At 39.0% G+C, this 21340-nt stretch overlaps 2 protein-coding genes across 2 annotated transcripts in view; both read left to right on the plus strand.

Moving 5' to 3' along the window:
* Positions 1–1139: 1139 nt before the first annotated feature.
* spag17 (sperm associated antigen 17) lies at positions 1140–17931 on the plus strand (the record flags this gene model as incomplete). Its single annotated transcript, XM_017035458.2, has 49 exons — positions 1140–1178; positions 1606–1746; positions 1953–2015; positions 2099–2233; positions 2326–2476; positions 2792–3010; positions 3236–3414; positions 3513–3617; positions 4246–4309; positions 4425–4516; positions 4875–5066; positions 5754–5858; positions 5942–6092; positions 6224–6427; positions 6528–6565; positions 6793–6909; positions 7159–7313; positions 7393–7490; positions 7581–7657; positions 7939–8196; positions 8310–8424; positions 8575–8691; positions 8825–8920; positions 9189–9289; positions 9401–9509; positions 9766–9929; positions 10032–10104; positions 10205–10338; positions 10900–11020; positions 11117–11541; positions 11723–11908; positions 12349–12497; positions 12594–12724; positions 12826–12959; positions 13057–13242; positions 13364–13477; positions 13562–13613; positions 13790–13880; positions 13976–14005; positions 14133–14326; positions 14427–14466; positions 14938–15002; positions 15324–15460; positions 15870–16048; positions 16140–16200; positions 16278–16425; positions 16663–16825; positions 16937–16983; positions 17390–17931. Coding segments are annotated over 48 exons (6108 nt in total), but the record flags the coding sequence as incomplete, so codon positions are not given.
* Positions 17932–18223: 292 nt separating this feature from the next.
* Positions 18224–21340, plus strand: part of LOC103390236 (transmembrane protein 151B-like) — an 18484-nt gene continuing 15367 nt past the window's right edge. The window contains 1 exon segment of the mRNA XM_008326022.3: positions 18224–19064. Within this exon segment, the coding sequence (XP_008324244.1) occupies positions 18996–19064 (69 nt within the window). The 5' untranslated portion in view covers positions 18224–18995.

Below are 21340 nucleotides of genomic sequence, written 5' to 3' on the forward strand. Positions count from 1 at the left end.
ATCATATACATATTTATTCAGTTTTAACGGTTTATTTTGGCTCACATGATGGAAACTGTTGCACTATTGATTGTACAGATAGGATGACACCAGTTCCACATTCCCATTCTTCAGATGCCAGTGGTTTATTTTAGTATTCTGGCACTGAAACCAAATCAGCTCTCATTCATAGTATCAATCAAAAATTGGTTGCTTAAGTTGTTAACAACAAAATCTACTGTAGCACAGCTTGATTTAATGGCATTAAAATTCTTATCAATATTAGTCTTGTTTAATGTATTGCTGGAACCAAATTTCCCAAATAAAATGCAACTTATTTAATTTTTGCATTGCATTCAGTGCACAATATTATTAATGTGTGTAATGTAATGATTATACTGCAAAGATGTGCACAATAGTTTATGTTGGGTGATAATCTGACCCATATGTTTTGGAGTGATGGCAACTCTACTGCCATCTAGCGAAAAAAAAAGATTTACTCTGCTGGAGATCTTGACAAATACAAATACTAAGTCACGTTTTAGTCTCGTCCCCCCGCTGATATATATATTGGCTTGAAATGTCAAATATTTAAATGAAACTAATAAATAATTCTGCTTCTCATCATTTGCTAGAAATAAACGCAAGATACAAGGGCAACATCAATGTAATAAAATGAGAGCATACATTTTAGAGAAAAACTTATAGTGTCATTTGGTTAGTTCTTAAATCTATTCTACTAAAAGATAAAAGGATGAAAGTTAACAGGACAAAAGGATCTACATAAAATCATTCATTTAACTAATAATAAAGAGAAAAAATATTCCCAGTCCCCAGAGGCATTTTGCAGCTTGGTTCTTGAGTTAATTTTAAACACTTAAGGCCAATTCCACCTAGGTTACTCATTTTATAAACTGTGAAACTTTTGTTATAACTTTAACGGGCTTCCTCTGGATACATCTAGAGAAAAACGTTTTTTAAATCGTGCTTTTAATTTGAATAAGTTACCGGAAATGGAAACTAATTGTATTCTAGCCCTCCTTTTAAGTTGAAAATAATAACGCCATGGCAACACAAGTGTCAGGAGACGCTGACTGATAAGGTAAGAACTCTAATGCTAAATGCATTTGTTAATGTTGTGGTTTTTTTAATGCTGTTTTTTCNGGGACGCAGCTTTGTGTGGCGCTCTATTCCAGGAGGTTCGTGAACTTTCTTTTGTGACGTGATAAAGTAGTTTCGTTTTTCCATATGGCTAGTCGTCCTGATCTCTGGGTCAACTTTGTTTTATTGCAATTTTTTCAATTGCAATTGCAACAAGATGGGTGCTGTGCAGGGAAACTGCATTTGTAGTGGGATATATTAAACCACCAGTTTAATTGGGAGATAAATGTAGTTTGTTTGCACTGATAATTCAATGAATACATTTAAACTGTTGTTTTGTTACCATATATCATACGTGTTTACATTTTTGTGTTTGCTCAGTTCATCTGTCTGTCTTGTCTTGACCTGTATTTTCACATCACTGAAGGACTGCACACACAATTGTCATTTACCCAAACAATTCCAGCCCCAAACACCGGCTGATTACTGGTTTCTTTTGGTTCTGCATCTCCATGTCAACTCCAGGAGTCATGGCAGGCCTGTGTGTCTCTGGTGGTTGGAGAATGTCCTGAGGATGGAGAGCTGATAAAGGCTCTGGCCTTGGCTGTGCGGAGACCACAGCGGAAACGTTTCACTGTGTTGACCTGGGACGTTGCCGTTACAAAGGTATTTTATCTGTTTTAATGATGCTTTTAAGCAGCCTATACATACAGCTGCAAAACTGTTTGCCCTAAGCATGGCTGACAGCCTCATCTAGAAAATATATGAATATATTTATTTTAAACCACTATACACATTAATATGTCTATCAGATGTACAAATAGTGTTCTAATTTGAATTTTCTGATCTGTCCAATCTTTTATTTTCTACAGATAAATGAACTGGTATCTCTAAAATCCAAAGGTAAAAACCCAGAAATTCCCATGTACATTGAGGTAAGTCAGCACATTAGCTCAGCCAAGAATAGTTTATCTCCTGTAATTAATCTTAAATAAGTACAAAAGTCCCCGATCTGTAGGTCATAGAGTCTGCTAAAGCACTGCTGGATGCAGGAGAGGTGATTCCCTGCGACCTCACGGCCAAAGTGCTGAAGTTCATGTTGCTTCAGATCAAAGCTGATGATCAGCAGAGGAGGATTACAGAACAAGCACATGTAAGTGTTTCTACACATTATTGTTAATTACTATTGTTAATGATGACGTTTAAAATGTGATGCATTTTATTTCTGTCTACATCTTTTCCAAGGAGACGGAGGAGAACACAAAGACCAACTTGACATCTGCAACAAACAAGGCCCTCGAAAAGAGGGACAAAGGAAAGTCTCAGCCTCCGTCCACTTCAGTCAAGAAATCAAAGCTGAAACGCAGAGATGAGGTCGATCCACCGGTGTTTAAAGGTCAGGTCAAAAGGCTTACACAGCATGAATACCGGCCTAGGACTGTCAAAAATAACACATTAACAGGAGCAATTAATTTGTAAAATTAAGAAGATTACCACATTTAAATGCATAGGTGGAATAACACACACTGTTTTGTGTGTATTATTGTGATTAATCATGACTAATTATGTGATTAATTGTTGAATCCATAGTTATCCGTTGCTTCTCTGATGAAAACATTTAACCATTTCCCCTAATAAGATATGATTTTGTTGATGAGATAAAGGATACTGAATGATCACAAAGTGTGTTTTTTTTTCACTTTATTTACAGATGATGAGCCGGAAGATGGTCCTCAGACCTACGTCCTGATTCTGGGCTTTTACCAGCCCCCTCTTGTTGCGATGCTCAATAATGTTGGCATACATGTCTCTAACATCATCAAATTGCATTCAGATGACATCCAGGTCTACGTTGATGAGCAGAAGCAGCTGTTAGCTGCCAAAGAAAGTGTGCGCCCAAACCACAAAACACCTCCAGCCGTTACCACAGGTGAAGAAATCTCTCTGGGTGGTGTTGTATGCAGACACTCACTTCTTACTGCAGATTCTATGACTTTTTAAAGGTTTTTCAACTATGTAAGAATAGCTTATATTGTTTTATAATGTGTTCACGCTAACAGACCAGTGAACAGCAGACCAGTAGCCATTTTAATGACATTTTATTGAAATCAACTGCTGTACCTAAATTATTTTGTTGTACTCATCATTTATTTAGTCCCAGAGATCAGTAAGGAGCAGTTGGCTGCACAGGCCCAGGCCATGGAGACTTTTTGGTCAAGTCTGATGCCACTTTTGGAAAGTGCACCAGCAGGGTCAAAGCTCAATGATGTGGTTGTGCTCAGCTGCGCTGTCCCAGATCTGCAGCCTTTCTACCTGTACGAGCCCGAATCTGTGGTAAGATGATCAAATCTGTGTGAAATTCTTCTTCTTCTTTTGTTCTCCCAATCTCTTATTTATATTTTTATTTTTGTATTATTTTTATGTGCACGCAGCTGGAGCTGGGAAGCCTTATTTTTGACAGCATGGCGCGTCTGATTTATCAGTGTTTAGAATGGCATAAGCAGCATCAGTACTACCTAAGCTGCACCAAGCTCTGTGTAAGTAATGATACTTCATCAAACAAACAATTTCATTTTTGTTAATTATTTTCTTGGATGAGTTGGATTGGATGTGCCTCTGTTATCTTCTGAAGTAATGGATCAATACTGGATGCCATTTTCTTGGATGAGTTGGATTGGATGTTATCTTTTGAAGTAATGGATCAATACTGGATGCAAATACACCTTAGTCTAATAGAGAGATGGATTGCAGGCGATGGTTTTTCAAACCATTGACCTCTGGGTTATGCACTCTGCTCAGCTTGTTCAATAGCTTTATACTTAAACCCAGTTCTGCGTAACCAGAAATACTGTAGTTAATTGTTTCTGTGCTTAGTTTCCGTCTGGAGATTAATATTTGTTTTTCCGTTAAATTATCTTTAAAATATACACGCCTCGATTTATTAAAGTGCATATTTCATCATTCCTTTTTTAAACTAAAATTTAAAGAAAGCCTTAGATAAAGTAGTATAGAGCAGTAATAATAATTAAGATCTCATCCTTATTCTCAATTAATATGCCATGAATAATTTGAATCAAACTTTCATGGATTCAACTGCTGGATTTGTGGTTTTGTCCTGTTTTCAGTGCTTGTCCCTCTGCTGTTGTGTGGTTTTTCTTTTACCAGGTTATTCAGCTTATACCTCTACAGCCTAAGAAGAAGGTAGTCCTAGAGTCAAGCACCCAAGATGGTAAGACACTTCTACACCCTTGACTATCTGTTTCTTCTGTGTTTATATTTCGCCAACAAAGGACTGGATGACTGCATTTTCCTTCTAACCCTCACCTCACTTCCTTTGTTTACAGATGCAGACATGCGTTACTACAGCAACCTCCTGGACCTGGTTCCTCCTGAAGCTTGCTCTGTGCCTCTTATTTTGGACTGTATGCTTCAGCAGGTACTGTATCGTTCCTCTTAGGGTTAATGGTCTGACCGAGGCGTAAAAGCTTGAAGCTTTGAATTGTATGTAAGGACAGCACTCCTGAAAAGTGAATGGACAATTTATTCCAATCTAGTTTTCAAGTAAATATAATGGATAATTTCATTTAGTCAACTGTCATTTCCAAATCTACTAATATCTTTCTTTTATTCATATCCTGACCAAAGGTTAATAAGGTTAGGATTAACATATTTTCTCTAGGTTCATAGAACCTACTCAAGTACTAAAAATGATAATGAAATGTCACATGACATTTGTCCTCAATTACGCTCCTTACTTTTCAGAGTCAGACAAGTACAGTCTCTTTTGTCCACAGGTTGTGATTACTTTAGACCCAGATACCGCACCTCTGGTTGCACCTAAGAAGCCCAAACCTGGTCCTTGGTTGGATTCCGACCTGGCTGCGTTCATGCTGGAGAGCTTCCTGCCTTTGGTGCACACAGAGGAGCAGAGACAAGAAATGTTCAACAACTTACTGACAACAGTAGAGAGTGACGACGACAAGAAGGTAGTGTCACTCAGCTGTGATGGCAGATCCTCAAGAAAATGAAAAAGAAAATGAGAGGGGAAAAAAATTAAAAGCTTGAGAAAATTTTGCTAAAATTATTTTCTTCATGAGTTTAAGTTCTTGTATATGATTCCAGTAAATTACTGAGTTAGGCTATTATTATTATTACTAATGGATAGAAAAGTCAAAGGCACTTTTTTAAATTTTTCAGCATGTCTAGGCCTTAGACCTTGTTATACATCAACATATTTTATGATGAAAGTGGTCAATGGGTTAAGACAAAAGTCCAAACAATATCTTAGATATATCATTTTTTTAAAACTTTTTTTTATTAACAATGCACATTCCCTGACATAGGACCTTTTCAAGCAATAGGTATACAATTTTAATACAATATTTTGTGAATCCTTATCCAGTTATCTGTAAAATTAAAGACATAATTATAACTTGGCCATAAGAACGTGAATTGGTTGTTAGACCAGCAGGGGGTGCTACATTATCAAGCTTTTCATTGTCAACACCTTTTTTTTTCTTCTGACAAATTCCAGGAGTAAATTGCAATTTAAGTAAATCTCATTCACAGACAGATCTTCTAACATAGTAGTTAATAGTTAACATAACAATACATTCACATAAAATATATTTATTATTTGTCTGTGTTATTATTTTTCTTTTCAACTGTTTTAGGGACTGGAGGAGCAGTTTGGAGAAGAAAAGACCCAGAAGACGTCTGATCAGCTGTTAGTCCTCAGACACCAGGACGAGCGGGGGCTGCGGCTCAGGGACACCACTGTAAGAAGATACTACACTGTACTACACTCCAATGTTGAGAGCCTTGGTTCAACTGTACACTGTATCACATGTCTTTTTGAAAGGCTGTAAAGGGTTTTGATCCAGCAGAGGTGGAGAGGTCCATGATGGAGCTATCTCCAGTTTGGGAGTTGATCCAGTCTGTGGCTTATCAGGAAAATAACAGCTGCCATTGGTTGGCGGTCAAACAGCAGCTGCAACATTTCTGCACTGACGGTCAGAGTGAGAAACTTATTTTCATCTTTATACAGGCCCTCATAATATTGTGGACTTTTTAGTTCAGTTCACTACAACACAGTGTTCTGGTTGGTGGATCACTAGCCCTTCATATTTGTGATGTTCTGCAGACACTCTGTCATGGACCAACCTGGAGCGTCTGTTTCATCAAAGTGTGTTTGAGGCGATGCCACTGACCAGGCTGGACGAGAAAGGAGAGCTTTTGCCTGCTGCAGGGAAACTGGGTATAGTGGAACCAGCATCTGTACCCATAATCCCTTGGGACAACCCTGTGGCCTATGCTCTACAGCAGCTACACAAGCAACAGAATAAAGGTTTGTTAATTTGGTATGACAATTGCCTTAAATGGTTTTGAATGAAAACACGACTTATCCTGATCCTTTAACACTATTTTGATATTTATTTGAACTATAGGTCCAGCATTTCTCACTGAAGAACCCAACAAGGCAGAGGTATTTTACTGTCTTATTTGTTTGTTTGTTTTTAATGGAATAAATGTTCCAATGAATGAATATGTATATAACATATAAAAAAATCAATAAAAACAATTGCCTCCATGGCAAAATTAAATTTCTATTGACGTCTAGCTTGGGCCGGATGGGCTAGAAGTTTCCCCCGCACCAGGAGTTTCAGATCCATTCTCTATTGTCTTCTAATGTTATAAGTTTTAACATTCCAGCAGCCCAGTACCAGAACACGTTGCCGTGTGAAGTTGTCAGAGATTCAGAACTGCAGACTGAGATCTCTGTTTGAATGGCACAGTACAGAGCACCACGATGCGTCTGTCTTTCCACAGGTAAGTTCCTTCTTCTTTCACAGAAAAATTGAAATTGAATTGAATTGTCTATAAATGTATTCTAAGTTAATTTTCCACTCAAAATGACTTGCAGATTTGACATTTCACAGAGGGTCAAGCTGCAATGTCAATAATTGCACAGTTTTAATGTAAACTATGCAAATATTTCCGATTGTAAAAAAAGGTATTTTTGAAATTAAATTAGTTTTTTACCTTCCATTTTGACACATGCTTCTAAATTCCTTTAAGGTTCTTCAGGCTGCCTCAGAAGAATACCGCTGTGTGGACACCTTCAGGGGAAGCCTTCACAACATTCTGTACATTTTTTGTCACAATCCCAAAAGTCTGAAGAACCAGTGCCGAGAGTTCTGGGATATGGCACTGCACACTGATGTGAAGTTCAGGTCAGATTTCTGGTCTTACTGTTGGATATACATTTTGTGTAAGATGACAAATAAATAAATAATTCTTTCTTTTTGATAGAAATTATCTGCAGTACGTTTCTGACAACATTTCGGATTGGACAAAGAAAGAAGAAGAGAAGAAAAAGGCCTTAAAACTTCTCCTTGCTGCTGCAAGAGGTTTTTTTTTATGTCAATTCAAGACTGCAATTGATATCTGATTTGGATTGTACAAAATACTAAAATCTATTTGCTTTCTCGATAAACAAGATGAAACTGATTCGAATGATGAGGATGATGAAGATGAAGATGGACAGGAACCTTTCTACAGAAAAGAATCTCTAAAAGTTAGTAATAAAAGAAGCATAATTATGTATATATTGACTATAATATATAAATATAAATATAAATATGAATCGATTAATTTGGAAGATACAATATTCATCATTAAATTACAGTAAATTAAAATCAGCTTGCTATTTATGCACATATTATTCTGTTTAAGAAAACCTAATGTTTATGATCCATTCAATGAAGTGAGGCGTCTATGAGTATGCACAGTTTGGATATTTATCCTTTTCCTTTACATTTTTGTATGTGTTTATGTGTGTTTGTGTGCTTGACTTAGGCCTGGAAAATGGAGCAAGATCGTCTGAAGGAGGAAGGGATGGATAAGAAGGCTAAAGACAGAGCTCAGAAAGCCAAGAAGCAGAAGGAGGAAGGCACTCAGCAGAAGACCACTGCAGAGAAAAGTAAGGCTGGGACGAAGAGCAAGATGGAAAAAGACCAGAAGGAAGACGCTGAGTCCGCAAAGGAGATCACTACAGCTACTACCGCCGCTGCTGCGCCCTCTGTTGATAAAATGAAGGAACTGCTTAAGCCTGAGGTGAGAGCTCAGTCATTGTTTCTATTTGTACTAAATACTGCCAGTAGATAGTTGGCGTTTGACTGGTTATGTGTGTGTATTAATACTGGATTATGTGTGTTGGAAATGTACAGGGGTTTATAGGTTACTCCATGAATGGGAGGTTGATTCAGGTGTCAGGTCAACTGCAGTACCTGTTCCCCTCAGATGGAGGACACATCACTGTGGAGAATATTAACTATATTAAAGGTATGGTCTGAACTATTTCTAACACTTTTCTGCTCTTCCTGTGGCCATGTTTCTGCAGAACACAGTTTAAAGTTATCGTCACGAGGTCGAGGAGTCCTTTGGATAATTCTTCACATGCTCACTCTGGCTTTTCTGATGTTTTCATCACAGGTTCCAGTCTAGTGAAAGTAGCTTTGAGGAAGGACGGACATTGTATCTACACACACATCAGCAAAACTCTCAATCGTCCTTCATCTCAGCCCATCCGTTGCAAAGAAAAATATGAGGGTAAGATAAACCAGTGGGTGACGATAAGTTGTAAATTCTCTTCATCGAACCATACAATTTTTGTTTTTAGTTTTCCATATCATTACATAACATAGACTTGTGATTGATCTTGTGTTTACCTCTGTTTTGTTAGAACCTGAAAAGCAGAAGGTGGGCTCGATGTCAGCAGTGCTGAATAATGGAATTCACCTCTCTTACAGTTTTTACGGTCCCACAGGAGAATATAAGGGTACTGAACTGCTTTATAATTATTATAGTGCAATTTATATAAAAGACACTACATTTTCTGAATGTACTTTTTTATTTAACATCAAATACCAAAGAAAAGATGGTTGAAGAAGTGGCTCTCAGCTCTATTGAGTTTGAGTGCCGTGGTATATGGAACATTTCTGTTGCAGCACAAAGATTACAGTTGTTAACATTTGTGAATAGGAGATGGTTTTGGAACTAAGGAGAAATTGTCATCATGTTTTTGTTCATATTTGGTGGCGCCGCAGTGACTACCCAGGAAGTTGACGTTGAAGAAAAACAAGAAGGGATCGTCAACGACACTGTGAAGAAACCGTCGCCCAATTGCACAGAATCCGACCCTCCTGACGTTTGTGATGCAATACTGAATCATATACAATACAAAATATTCAAGAGAGTAACTTGATTTTATGTCATCTTTGGATGTAGAAATCTGTGTAAACCATGCATTTGTTTGCAGGCTGAAGCGAGTAATGAGCAGCCGACGCCTGAACCCAGTCCATTTAACAGTCTGCACTTGTCTCTTCCGAATGGCCTCCTGCTGCAGTTTCTGAGAGAAAAGGCTGAAGGTCACTGATTCATTCATTGAGAATCTAAAAGAGCTGTGTGTTTCCCCCATACAAAGTAGTTGTTTAAAGAGAGTTGGATATGAATTTATACAGTGTGCTTCTGGAATCAATGAAATATCACTGTGTCATAGAACTCATCAGCAGGGACAATGTGACTCTGTTGATGCCGTCACACTGCTCACACTGACATTTAAATTATGAACCTCCCATTCTATATTGTTTAGTAAATATTTAATATATACTTTTATTTGTCCAGGAGTCCCTTTACATGATCAAGGTGTCCAGGTGAGACAAAGCTTTCCCCTTCACAGTACAGGGGAAATAAGGCACCTTCCTGACCCGACACTTTCCAAAGAAATGTCCCGTTTGATCACCAGCCAGGGAAATGTGGTCCGTTTCATGAGAGACAAGTCTATTGAGGTTCATGTACATTACTTACACACTTGTGATCAATGGCATAAAATGAGTAGAACAGGAGAGAAGTTCTTCAGCTGCCACTGACACAAACATGGTACCTTTCAGGTTCTGTTTCCTAATGGGACAGTTACTTCAAACTACAATAAGAATGAGGATTATGATGATGATGATGGTGGTGGTGAGTACAATGTGAAAAGTCACCCTGCACCTTAAAGTGGTCATAATTTGAAATGACGTGCTTTGTCAGGTAACGTTTTAATCATTTTGTTTGACTTCAGATGAGAAATCAGACCCTGATCAAAGATGGCTCACAACGACTCCCTCTGGAGGTCGCTTCTACACCATAGGAGAAAGGAGCAGACAAACCACTCCACTTCTCATCTACAAGAACACAGACCCTGTAACCCATGAGGTAAGAATGCAGTATCTCTCCTAATGGTACATACAGCTAAAGACCAAAATATTTTACCCCCGGCCTTTGCAAGACTCTAGTGCAGGCATTGGGCAAACTACCACCCGGGGACCAGATGTGGCCTGTTTGATTTTTTAATGTGGCCCACTAAACTTGTCCAAATTGTATTATTATTTTATATCATCATTATATTCTGCCTTTTTCCTGCAATGCCCGCATTTCCTCATTAAAAGGCCAAAATCATTTTAGCATTTACCCTTTATGCATGACTTTTACATGTCATTTTTCTTAGTTTATACGAATGCTGCATCTATCTACTCCTGACCCGGCCCCTATGTCATATTTTAGGACTCACTGTTGTCCGCGAGTCAAAAAGTTTACCAACACTTGCTCTAGTGACTGGGCTTAACCATGAGACTGAGCAACATCAGTCACGACTGTCTTGATAGATTTCGAGTGTCTTTTTTATTTTAATCAAACTATTTTTGGGCAATCTTGATTTAAACTTTTAGTATTTGGCATACTTCTGACTCTTACTTCTGACTTGTCGCATTGCACCAGGTGATGGTGAGCCGGGAAGATTTTGTGGTTTCTGTCCAAAAGAAGGATGGATCTGTAAGTGCGGAACACGCAGATGGAACAAGAATTACTTGTGTCTATCAGGAAAAACCGAAAAGACAAGGTGGCCAAATTTATCCAATTTTGGGTTTCATAAAATTACAGTTGACTAAAACAGTTGTAAAGATGATATACTTTGGCTGTCTTTGTTTCTTTGTAGTGATGCAGCAGGATAAGGTTAGTGCAGTTAATGCATCAACAAAAAGTGAATGTAGCAGTGGACAGGACAGTGTCGAGGAGAAAGAGCAGACTCAGGACGGCGGTGACGATGAAGAGGAAGCAGACAAAGCGAACGGCGACGAGGATTTTTGTTCTTCATTAAAAACGACTGATGATTTTACAGAGGAAAAAGAGTGTGATGAAAATGAGTTGGGTCACGATGAAGAGGAGAAGAAAGTCGTCACAGAAGAGACTGTGACTAGGAAAAGTCCAGGTGAAAGAAAAAAAAGGAAAGCGAGAGAGCGGGTGGTGATGGTGGAGAAAGAGGGCTGTGCCACTGTGGTGATGTATCCAGAGCGACACATGGCTCGTGTCTTTTTCGCTGATGGAACTGTCATCACTGGGAACAACCAAGGAGTCTATCAGGTAAACAGGGGAAGTTGTTGTTTTCATCCATAAAGTACAAACAAAGCCTTTTACTCTACGACAGTATACTGCAGTTTCAGCCATTTTGTGAGATACGAAGGACAAATCCTACAATGGACTGCAGAATTCTTTATTATTTGCTTACCTGCTTTCTTTGTGTTTTGATTTCTACACATCCAAGGTGTTTCCACCCAATTGGGGTTTGCTGCAGATCCAAAGTGATGGGAAGTGTGTGTACTCCAGCGATACAGTTGTGACTTCCCCTTCAGAGACAGGTTCTCCCACAAACCAACCAGGGATGTACACCATGAGTCATGTGGAAAAGGTGGTGTGTAATGTGACCGACCCAGAAGGAAACAACTTTCAGGTCAGTTCAGGTTCAGTTTATAGTAAGTTTCAAAAATGTGTGAGAATGTCAAAAAAAAACAACCAAAAAACTAAGTTCACAGGGGAAATGCTTATGGAGCAGAAATAAGTTGACAGAGTTCAACGTGTGAGTGCAGTGAAGACGTTGGTCCTTTCTGAATATTCACATTTATTTACATTATATTCTTAAAATCCCATTCAAAACTGACAGTTTTGATATTGCCATTATTAGACTACATAATAATGTTATATTATTATCAGATTATTAAGATTAATTAAGATATGTTAGATTTAGTTGCACATTTGGCTAAAATATCTTTTTTTTGTTTCTTTCATGTATTTTTAAAGTGCTAAGCAAAATATGATACGTAGTTTCCAAACATCACGTTGACATTGATTTGTGGTCATCCAATACTGACACTGCAACCCAACTGTTTGTAGGTGATGGAGGATGGGCAGATATCAGTGAGTAAAGTTAGCCCTCGTCTGAATACTATTGACGAGGAGGGCAATGACGAAGCAACACAGGACGGGGGGCAGGATGGAAAATCAGCTACGCTTCATACAAGGACCAGGGAACCCAATCCCAGGTGAACTTTTTCAATGATATTTTACTGTACATGCTGTCGATCCATAAAATGTTGTTGTTTGACTAAACAGTGTAGGAATGATCATATTTTCCTCAGGCTGTTCATGGTACATGAGGACGGTTCAGGGACTGAACTGCTGAGCTGTCAGGCTGTAGAAGAGCTGATCTACCAGGCGTACGGTGACCCTGCCACAGCAGTTCTGAAGGAGCCACTGCCAGACACAGATGGTCAGCTATAGTCACGCTATTTTAAAGTGACCCGCGCTGTACCTAAGACTATTATATTCTTAAATGAACATTGTCCTTTTTCCTGCCCGTGACTGTTTCAGATGAATTTGGTATCACCATCCTCAAGCCTGGTTTTCAGAGCTTGTGGTCTCAGTGGATGCTGAAGAAACAGACCCCAGAAATAACCCCTCCCAACCTGACAAACCGTAGCTGGCGTGAATTCCCTAGCACAGAGGTATTAGCAAACACAAACACATTTTACACAGACACACAGACAAATCACACAGTAAATCATTCGCTTTTGCCTTAAAATCTTTCCTCACCTATTCAAGAAAAAGCCTTCCGGTCCGCCATTTGGCACTAGTGTTGGACGTGGTCTGAGTGTGGGAGAACAGCCTCAGGGCTTTGCAGCAAATCAACAGCCTGTCAGGAGCCCTAAAGTCCTAGAAATGAGGAAATTGTACCAACACAGACCATTCAGGATGCAGCTGAAAAACACAGTGGACAAACGACTGCAGGTACATTTAAGCTCTCGCCCAAAAAGGTTCAGTGAGGTGACAATTTATATATAACGTTGCAGTAAAATGTGTTTCTTGCATGCTTACGTGTGTTCATATGTTTTTGCTGACATTATTGTAGGGGTACATAGAGAGCTTGATGGAGAGGGAGCAGCAGTCACAGGAGATGAAACTTAAGGAGCCTCGAACTCAGGAAGAGAGTGTACAGGCTGCTGACCTCCTCAACCTAGTCTTGGTCAGCACACACATTCAGTACAGTAGAGTACATGTGAGTGTTTACATACTCACACAGTACATTAATTGACTGTGTACTTTCCAGACCTTAGCAGAAAAAGAAGAAGCCCCTCCCACCTTTACCAGGAGGAATTCAGGTATGATTTGGTTTGAATGTCAGAAAGTAAACAGATTACATTAATGTTTTCTTTCTCCTGTCTTTTCTTTTTCCATTTTCAAGCACGAATTACAACTTGTCTACAGCTCTGCAGCAGGTAATAATTTAAATAGTTTTTCCGCAGTGAGATTTCATGTTATTCTTGTGTCTCCACAGTGGACATTGGGACTTTGTACTACCAGGGTATTAGAGCCCAAAATGAGCAGTCAGATGTTTTAGGAAGTGCATCAAATCTTATAAATGTCAGGTAAGAAATTGAATAATATTGTTTGGGGTGTTACAGTTTAGCTGCTTAAATGTCTAATTCCTAATTACAATAACATTTTTCTTTTTCTTATTCAGCCTGTGGCCTGGAAAACTCACACATTACAGGTAATGTTTGACACTGCCAAAATATGCTACAAGCAACTATAAAGGTTTAATTAAAAAAGAAAAAAAAGTGACATGCTGAGTTATGTTCTCATGAAAAAATATCTCTGTCTCCATGTCTAAATTTCAGGGAGGAGCTTTGTGAGGAGAAGGCCTGCAGAATGGCTCTGAGGAATAACACAATTGTTCCCTACTTTCACCCAGAAAATGTTTTGTTATACCAGGACATGTTACAGAGTGAGACGGCAAACATAAGGAGTGAATCTCAGATCCTCTCACCAAGGTCCAGATCAGACGCTACGAAAGATGCAGAACGAGAGAAAAGTAGGTCACTAGGAGTTGAGAGTCCCTTCAGAGAAGCTGGAGTTAAAGCAAACGGTAATTTTATCACTTTTTACAAAGTGTATTTGTGGTTTTCCTACAGCTCCACGGCCCTTGAATCCTACACCGTCTCAGTCAGCCAGGTGAGATTGAAAATTTGGGTTAGTCTTTGTACATCTTTTTAACCCCATGAAAAATATTATTGTATTTTTGGAGTCCATATTGTATTCACCAATAGACCATCACTCATAGGGGGCTACCATGAGCAAAATCAAATTTAAAAACAGTTAACAGATCACCTCCTCTCTAAATGGTCTCACTGTGATACGACACAACATGAAATTATTTTAAAAATCTCCCTTACATTTAAGTTCCTCTTTGGTATTATTAGCATGTAATTATTTGGGTTACATTTCCTGATGGCATCACCCCATCACATTCCTAGTGACTCATTAAAATGAACAAAACTAATATGATGTAAGATTCTTCATCTTTAATTAAACCAATGCAAACTGACTTCTAATTAGTAGCAATGCCTGACAAAGCAAGTCTTTGTGTTGATATTACTAAAAAACAAAATGTCTAACTGGTATATGATGTGTTTTCTTTTTTAGTTTTGTAGCAAGACTTGATGGAATGCCTGACAACAGACCCACCAACCCCACACCGCAGTCTGCTGGTCTGATTCTTTTTTTAAATTTGGCTGCTATATTCAGATGTCCAGTCTTTGACCTTGAGAATATCAGACGCTGTGTCTATCATAAATATTATCAATTAACAACTATATTTGATGTTCTTAGGACATGGCCCACCAGGCTAAATACTTTGTCACTTCATATTATGTTATTACGTTGTAAATACATTTGCTGTTCAGTTTTGTGGATGCTGGTCCTGAGCGCCAAGGTTGAGAATGAGTCACACTGTGTTCTTCAGGTTGGTTGTCTTAATAAAACATATGAATGAGTGACTGTGTCCTTGTGTGTGTGTGTGTGTGTGTCAGGTGAAAGCAGTCTGAGAGTCTCGTCTGGGCCATACAAGTCAGTGCAGGTGGACGTGACAGGAAAGCCTAGGAAGACCAAAGTCAGACTTCCCAAATCCATTCTCAGCTCTAAACCCTGCAGTGTACCAAATCTACAGGTACACAGAAAAACACATGGTTGTAAAGAAATATGTCAGTTGTAGTGATTGAGCACATTGTAGACATGAAACATTTACTTATATTATATACAGAATGGTTTTAAAATGGCTTGAGTTTGAAAGTTATCATGTCATCAAGGTTGTTTATTCCAAAAAAATTCAGAAGTCACTGAACCAGGTGAATACAACATCCTGTCAGTGACCATTAAAACTGTAGTTCCTTAATACCAGGATTACCCATCAGTCATTTAAAACTGAAGAAGCCTCTTGAACAAGAGGTGAAATATCTTCAAGAAACCAAGCCAGTCCAGTTGACAGTTCTGAATATTTTTGGTTATTTCAAACCTCTTTATACAGCCAATTTCACACCGTTCACTCGTGTGTTCTATACCTCCTTGCTTGTTTGCAGTACCTCTCGGTGGAAGAGCCAGTGAGGAGAAGGTGTCGAGTGATTTCTCTGTCTGACCCAGATGTGGTAATAAGAGGATTTCAACTCCTTCCAGCCAATGTTGACTTTGGTACAGTGAGAGAGGGCACCTCCTCCACCGTCACCGTGCTATTAAAGAACGTCGGTGTTGACACCTGCAGGTATGGATAATGATCCACCTACAGTACTGCTCACAAGGATCTGGGAGCTGCATCAGTTGTAGTTTATTATTTGTCTCTTCTTCTTTGCCAGATTCCAAGTGAAACAACCTCGTCCTGCTACAGGTCTTCGTGTCTTGTACAACCATGGAGCTGTACGTTTTCCTGCTACGTCTTCAGATTCCCCCGAGTGGGTATTTTCCTCTCTTACCTATTTTATTTTTCTGACCAGGTTCCTGCTGGTTTGCATGTCGATCTGCACATTGAGCTGTTTGCCATGTGCACAGCCGAGGAAGAGGAGGAGGAGCCAAAAAGATGCATTTCTCTGGATATTGTCATCCGCACTGAGACAGACATCCTCTACTTGCCTGTCACTGCAAATATCCTTCAAATAAGGTTTTCATTAAATTAATGGATTGATAAAAAAATGTATATATATAAAGGACAGATATTGTTGTAGATAATAGAGCTTTAACTGTCAGAAACAAGTGAAAACTGTTTTCAAGATGTCTGCCACATAAATCACTCTCAGATCTGAATTCTGAACAGTTCATTTCACATGATTAAAGATGATAGTGATGTCAAATCCTTACTGATTTTCCCTTAACACGTTTCACCCATCCTTTCTGACTCATTGTATGACATATGGCTCAGGGAGCAGGGAAAACCGCAGAAAAAGAAAGGTTCCAGGCCACTTGGTCTGTCTGCCAGTTTACCACCGAGACAAAGAGTTACCTGGGAATTCCCAGCATCACCTGAGTGGAGCTGCAGCACCAAAAGGTCAGTGTCCTATAGTAAAAAAACATAATCTATGACCCTATAAATCTATAAGATTTTAGTTTTTGACCTGAGATTTTGACAATATTTTATGTTACTGTCTGTAAATTGCAGGAAAGCATGATGCTGTCATCTGTGATTCAGGAGTTGGAAACCCTCAGGTATGCTACAGATTACCAGGTGTCATCGGTTATTAGTAATCTAATGGATTATTGCAGTGAGATTATGCATTCACTGTAGGTAAACTTTTTACAACTGAAACACAACTGAACAAAGCTATAAATAGGAAAAGCAATTTTATTCACCCTTACCAGTGCTGAGAAGTTGTGATTGCTCAATGTTCACATCGCTTTCTCGCTAATTATTGTCTCTGTTGCCGACCAACTGCTTTTCGTTGATCCAAATCAGTAGCAAATTTCCCATTTCTTCTAAACTTTAGTGACATCCCGTTCCTAATCATATTGGTTTAATATGACATTGTTCCACCCTTCACAACTGTAACAGCTTTAACTTTGCTGGGAAGCCTTTTATGAGTGTGTTTATGGGACTTTTTGACCATTCTTTCAGAAGCGTATTTATGAGGTCACACACTGATGTTGGACAGGAAGGCCTGGCTCTCAGTCTCCACTATAATTCATCCATAAGATGTTCTTCCAGGTTCAGATCAGGACTGTGTGCAGGCCAGTCAAGTTTATCCACACCAGACTCTCTCTTCAATGTAATAATAGAACCTGTCATATTGGAACAGGGGTCGACCGGTTCTTTTGCAAATGTTCGCCTGCATGAATAGGTGCTTGCTTTCTACACCTTTTATACACCTGTGGTCATGGAAGTAATCCAAATAAATGAAATCAAATGTATTTGGATGTTGAGCTAATACTCTTGGCAATATAGTGTACAATACTCACAGGGAAATGTTAGAACAAACTTATTGCAATTTATTTGATATTTATATCCCTATGTGCAACTGGCATGAACGTAAAACTAGTTTTCCCTTTAAAATTAATTGAAAATGTACTTTTTATTGTAAAATATATAACTTCTTTGTTTAATAAACTAGTAAGTCTTTGCTTTGTCAATCTTATTTTCAGATAAAGTTGTCAAGGTTTATAAGTAAATAAAGTTATAAATAAATATTTGTTATAAAATATCATTTCAAACTATATTTGATTTGATTATTTCTGTACTTCTGTAGGTAATACTGTTTTTTGTTCAGTATGCTATAGACAATGTTTTCTCTCTAGGGTCAATTGGTTTAAAATTATTCTAAATTTTATTATTAAAGTCCACTAGGGTGCACTATTTGACATTCATAGGTTACACTAACTGATGATACTATTTAGACAGAGAAAGACATGCATAACATGTAATTTATAACATTACTATGCACATTTCACACAAAGAAATGGCCGGTGTGTCTTTCACTCTATATTTCATGCACCAGTATCATTCCATTCATATTTTTTAATATCGAAAATTGTAAATAGTATTAACATTCCCTTTAATCTGGAGCAGCTGTGGGTGTCTACAGCATGAGTGGGGACACGCGTCTGTCCTTGTGCTCAGGTAAACGGGGGTGGGGGCTGTTGGGGAATGACGTCACTGGAGTACCCAGCACGAGGTGCACGTAACGGTTACAAACCGAATTAAAACGGTACTTTAACTGTCGTCTACCCTTCTTTTCTCCTGTTGTTTATTTCACGACGTGGTTACACAGTAAACGCGTTCAGTGAAGAAGCGTCTCTTCATTAGTGCAGCTGTGTCGGTCACGCGCGCTCACGTGTGCAGACGCACGTCCGTTGGTTCGTTGCTCCAGAATCATGAGAAGGAGCATCAGCGAAGGAAGTGGAGGAAACGTCTGACAGGAGCTACGGACTTGGACGCTGGTCTCCTTCAGTCACGTCTTGTCTGGACTTGGAGGAGCAAAGGATGGAGCAGCAGCAGTAAGCGGAGACAGGGGAGGAGGAGGAGGAGGCAAGGTGTCACCGAGAAGTCCGGAGTAGATGATGTTCGTTTGCCGCAGGCCCCACCATCGTGAAATCGGATACGGAGCTGCAGCGGATGGGGTGACCGAGCTTGCTGCTCCGCCGGGGAGGTCGCTGCCTTCGAACGGTACTGGGATGGAAGCCGCCTGCTTCTAAGGAAGGGAAGGAAGGAGTGGCAAGAGGAGAAAATGCAGACGGAGGAGGAGACGGCCGCCGCACAAGAGCCCATTTTGGAGGAAGGGTCAGGGCGAGAGCAGGTAAAGAAGGACATTTGTTTTAAAAATCCACGTCACGAGTGTTTGTTTAGCTTTGACAGAGCGCGCCCAAATGGCGTAAAGTTGCGCATATTTGTTCCCTCAAGACGCTCGTTCTATTTTGATGTCACTGTTATGTAGTTTGTACACCACACGCCACTGAGTATTCTGTATTCTCTGTTGACTCATTGCCATTCATGGAGGTGACAAATCATTGCTAAAACAAACAAACAAAATACACGTTTTGTTTCCAGTCCCTCATGCCTGTTAGGAGCAAGGGCATTGAGCCTGGCTCTGAATGGTGATGAGGCAGCGTGTGTGTTCTGTAGGTAAACACAAATTACGGCATGTGTGTGCGCGCGTGCGTGCGTATTTTGTAGTGAAAGTCGTGTTGATGTGACACGTCTGGCAACGCTGTGTGTGATGTGTTACTCCAGGGAAGGATGCAGTAGTCGACAGTAGAGCGTGTCCATCTGCCTGCTGTCACTACTGAAATACACTAGTGGAGAAAGGTGCCATCACAGCCTCGGAGTCAGGGTTGTGGCCAAAGGCACTTGTACATATGATGAGAATAATGCTGAGATAAATAAGACAACAGAATCTGACCTTGTGTGTGTGTCTGTAACCTCCTAAAACACACATACACACACATACCTGTATGAAAAACATTTCCTGTTATCAGTTTATCAGCAGCCACCCAGTCTCGTTCTCCTATACTACTGTTAGCAGCGTGATTTATCACACCCTCTCCTATTCATCCTAAGGCCAAGATAAATATAGTACAGTATGTGTGACAAAACATTTATAAGATGGTGGCCAAGAACAAAAATATAGACACAAATACTTTAACTTCCAGGCATTCCTTCCTATCAGATTTCTTTCTCTGCACAAATTTAATATGAAATAGGCTCACGTGTGGATGTATTTTTCCGATGACCTCAGTAATTGACAATATTATTCTAGGCATCAAGAGGTTACTATTAAGACTAATGGACATGGCTCTCAACTCGCATAGTGCTCCACTGGTTTGCACAGTATCTCCTGTGTACTTTTTGAATAAAAAACATACGTTTAAATTGTGCTTTATTGTACTCTGTCTGAAAGGTCAAAACGTTTCCATAAGAGTTTATGGTTCTTGGGGCTTGTTTTAGGTGAACAACAGGACATGTTGTCCTTTCAGTAAATTATAATGCATTTAAAAGAAATATTGCATGAAAAAAGATTTAGTATATAAATAGCTGTTCCTAATGCTGCATTCGGGCTCTTATTGTGTTGTTCTTACTGGGTGTTTCCATTCATTAGTATGGGCTTTTTTCCTACATGCTTCACTTGTTCTGCTTCCTTTTGTAATTCATTGTCATTTATAAAAGTGACTTGTATTAGACCTAATCTGAATATTGAATTCATTTTGTTGCCAAAAATGTTTACAAATTATTGGTAATCAGCGTAATATCAAATGTCTGCCTATGTCTATTTTTATATATACGGTCTATAAAGACTGACATTTGATCCAAAATGACAGTTGACCTCTTTACCCACTTATACATATTATTATATTTACACATATTAGCCATCCTCATAAACATTGTTGCTTATTCCTTATACGAAAATTGTTCGTTCTGAATAGTGGTTGAAATGCAGGTTGTGTAAAGTCCCACAGCTTGTTAAATGGTGCCTTCTCTGTTTACTCTGCCACTCTTTTGTGGTTTTGTCCATACGTACATTGCCGTCAGTGCAATTTCAGGCCATGGAATTAGTCTGCATCTCTTCCCTGACTCCATTACTCTCCTATCTTCCCCACTTGGCCTCCTTCCTGTTTCATAGTTGCCTGTCATGGAATATACTGCATATTTGACCTGCCTCTCTCCAACATTTGCTCTTGCGCGTTTTGCTCAATTGTATTTTTTCCACATTCATAAAGCATGCACTCTTAGTAACAGAGGTTCAAATTCTTGCATATTCTTATTCAATTTCCTTTAGTTTGTCCACAGTATTCTTCCATTGCCATAAGAGACTGTTGCATCATACTAACCTAATTAAATACACTATACCACTGGTTCCATCAGCAAGTAAATATTAGTCAAACTATAACAACATACAGTTCTAGATGGGGAAGGAAAATTTAATTAGGGAAAAATACAAGATAAAAATGAATGACAAATGGAGAAAAATAATTAAAAAAAATTAGTGATTGAAGACGGAACAAAGTTGAGGTGCTCGTTTTAAATATCTGTAACTGTTAATTAAAGAAAAATACCAATTCACTTTAACTATCGATT

This window comes from Cynoglossus semilaevis, chromosome 1, assembly GCF_000523025.1.
Source record: "Cynoglossus semilaevis isolate Cse_v1.0 chromosome 1, Cse_v1.0, whole genome shotgun sequence".
In the NCBI taxonomy this organism is placed as follows: domain Eukaryota; kingdom Metazoa; phylum Chordata; class Actinopteri; order Pleuronectiformes; family Cynoglossidae; genus Cynoglossus; species Cynoglossus semilaevis.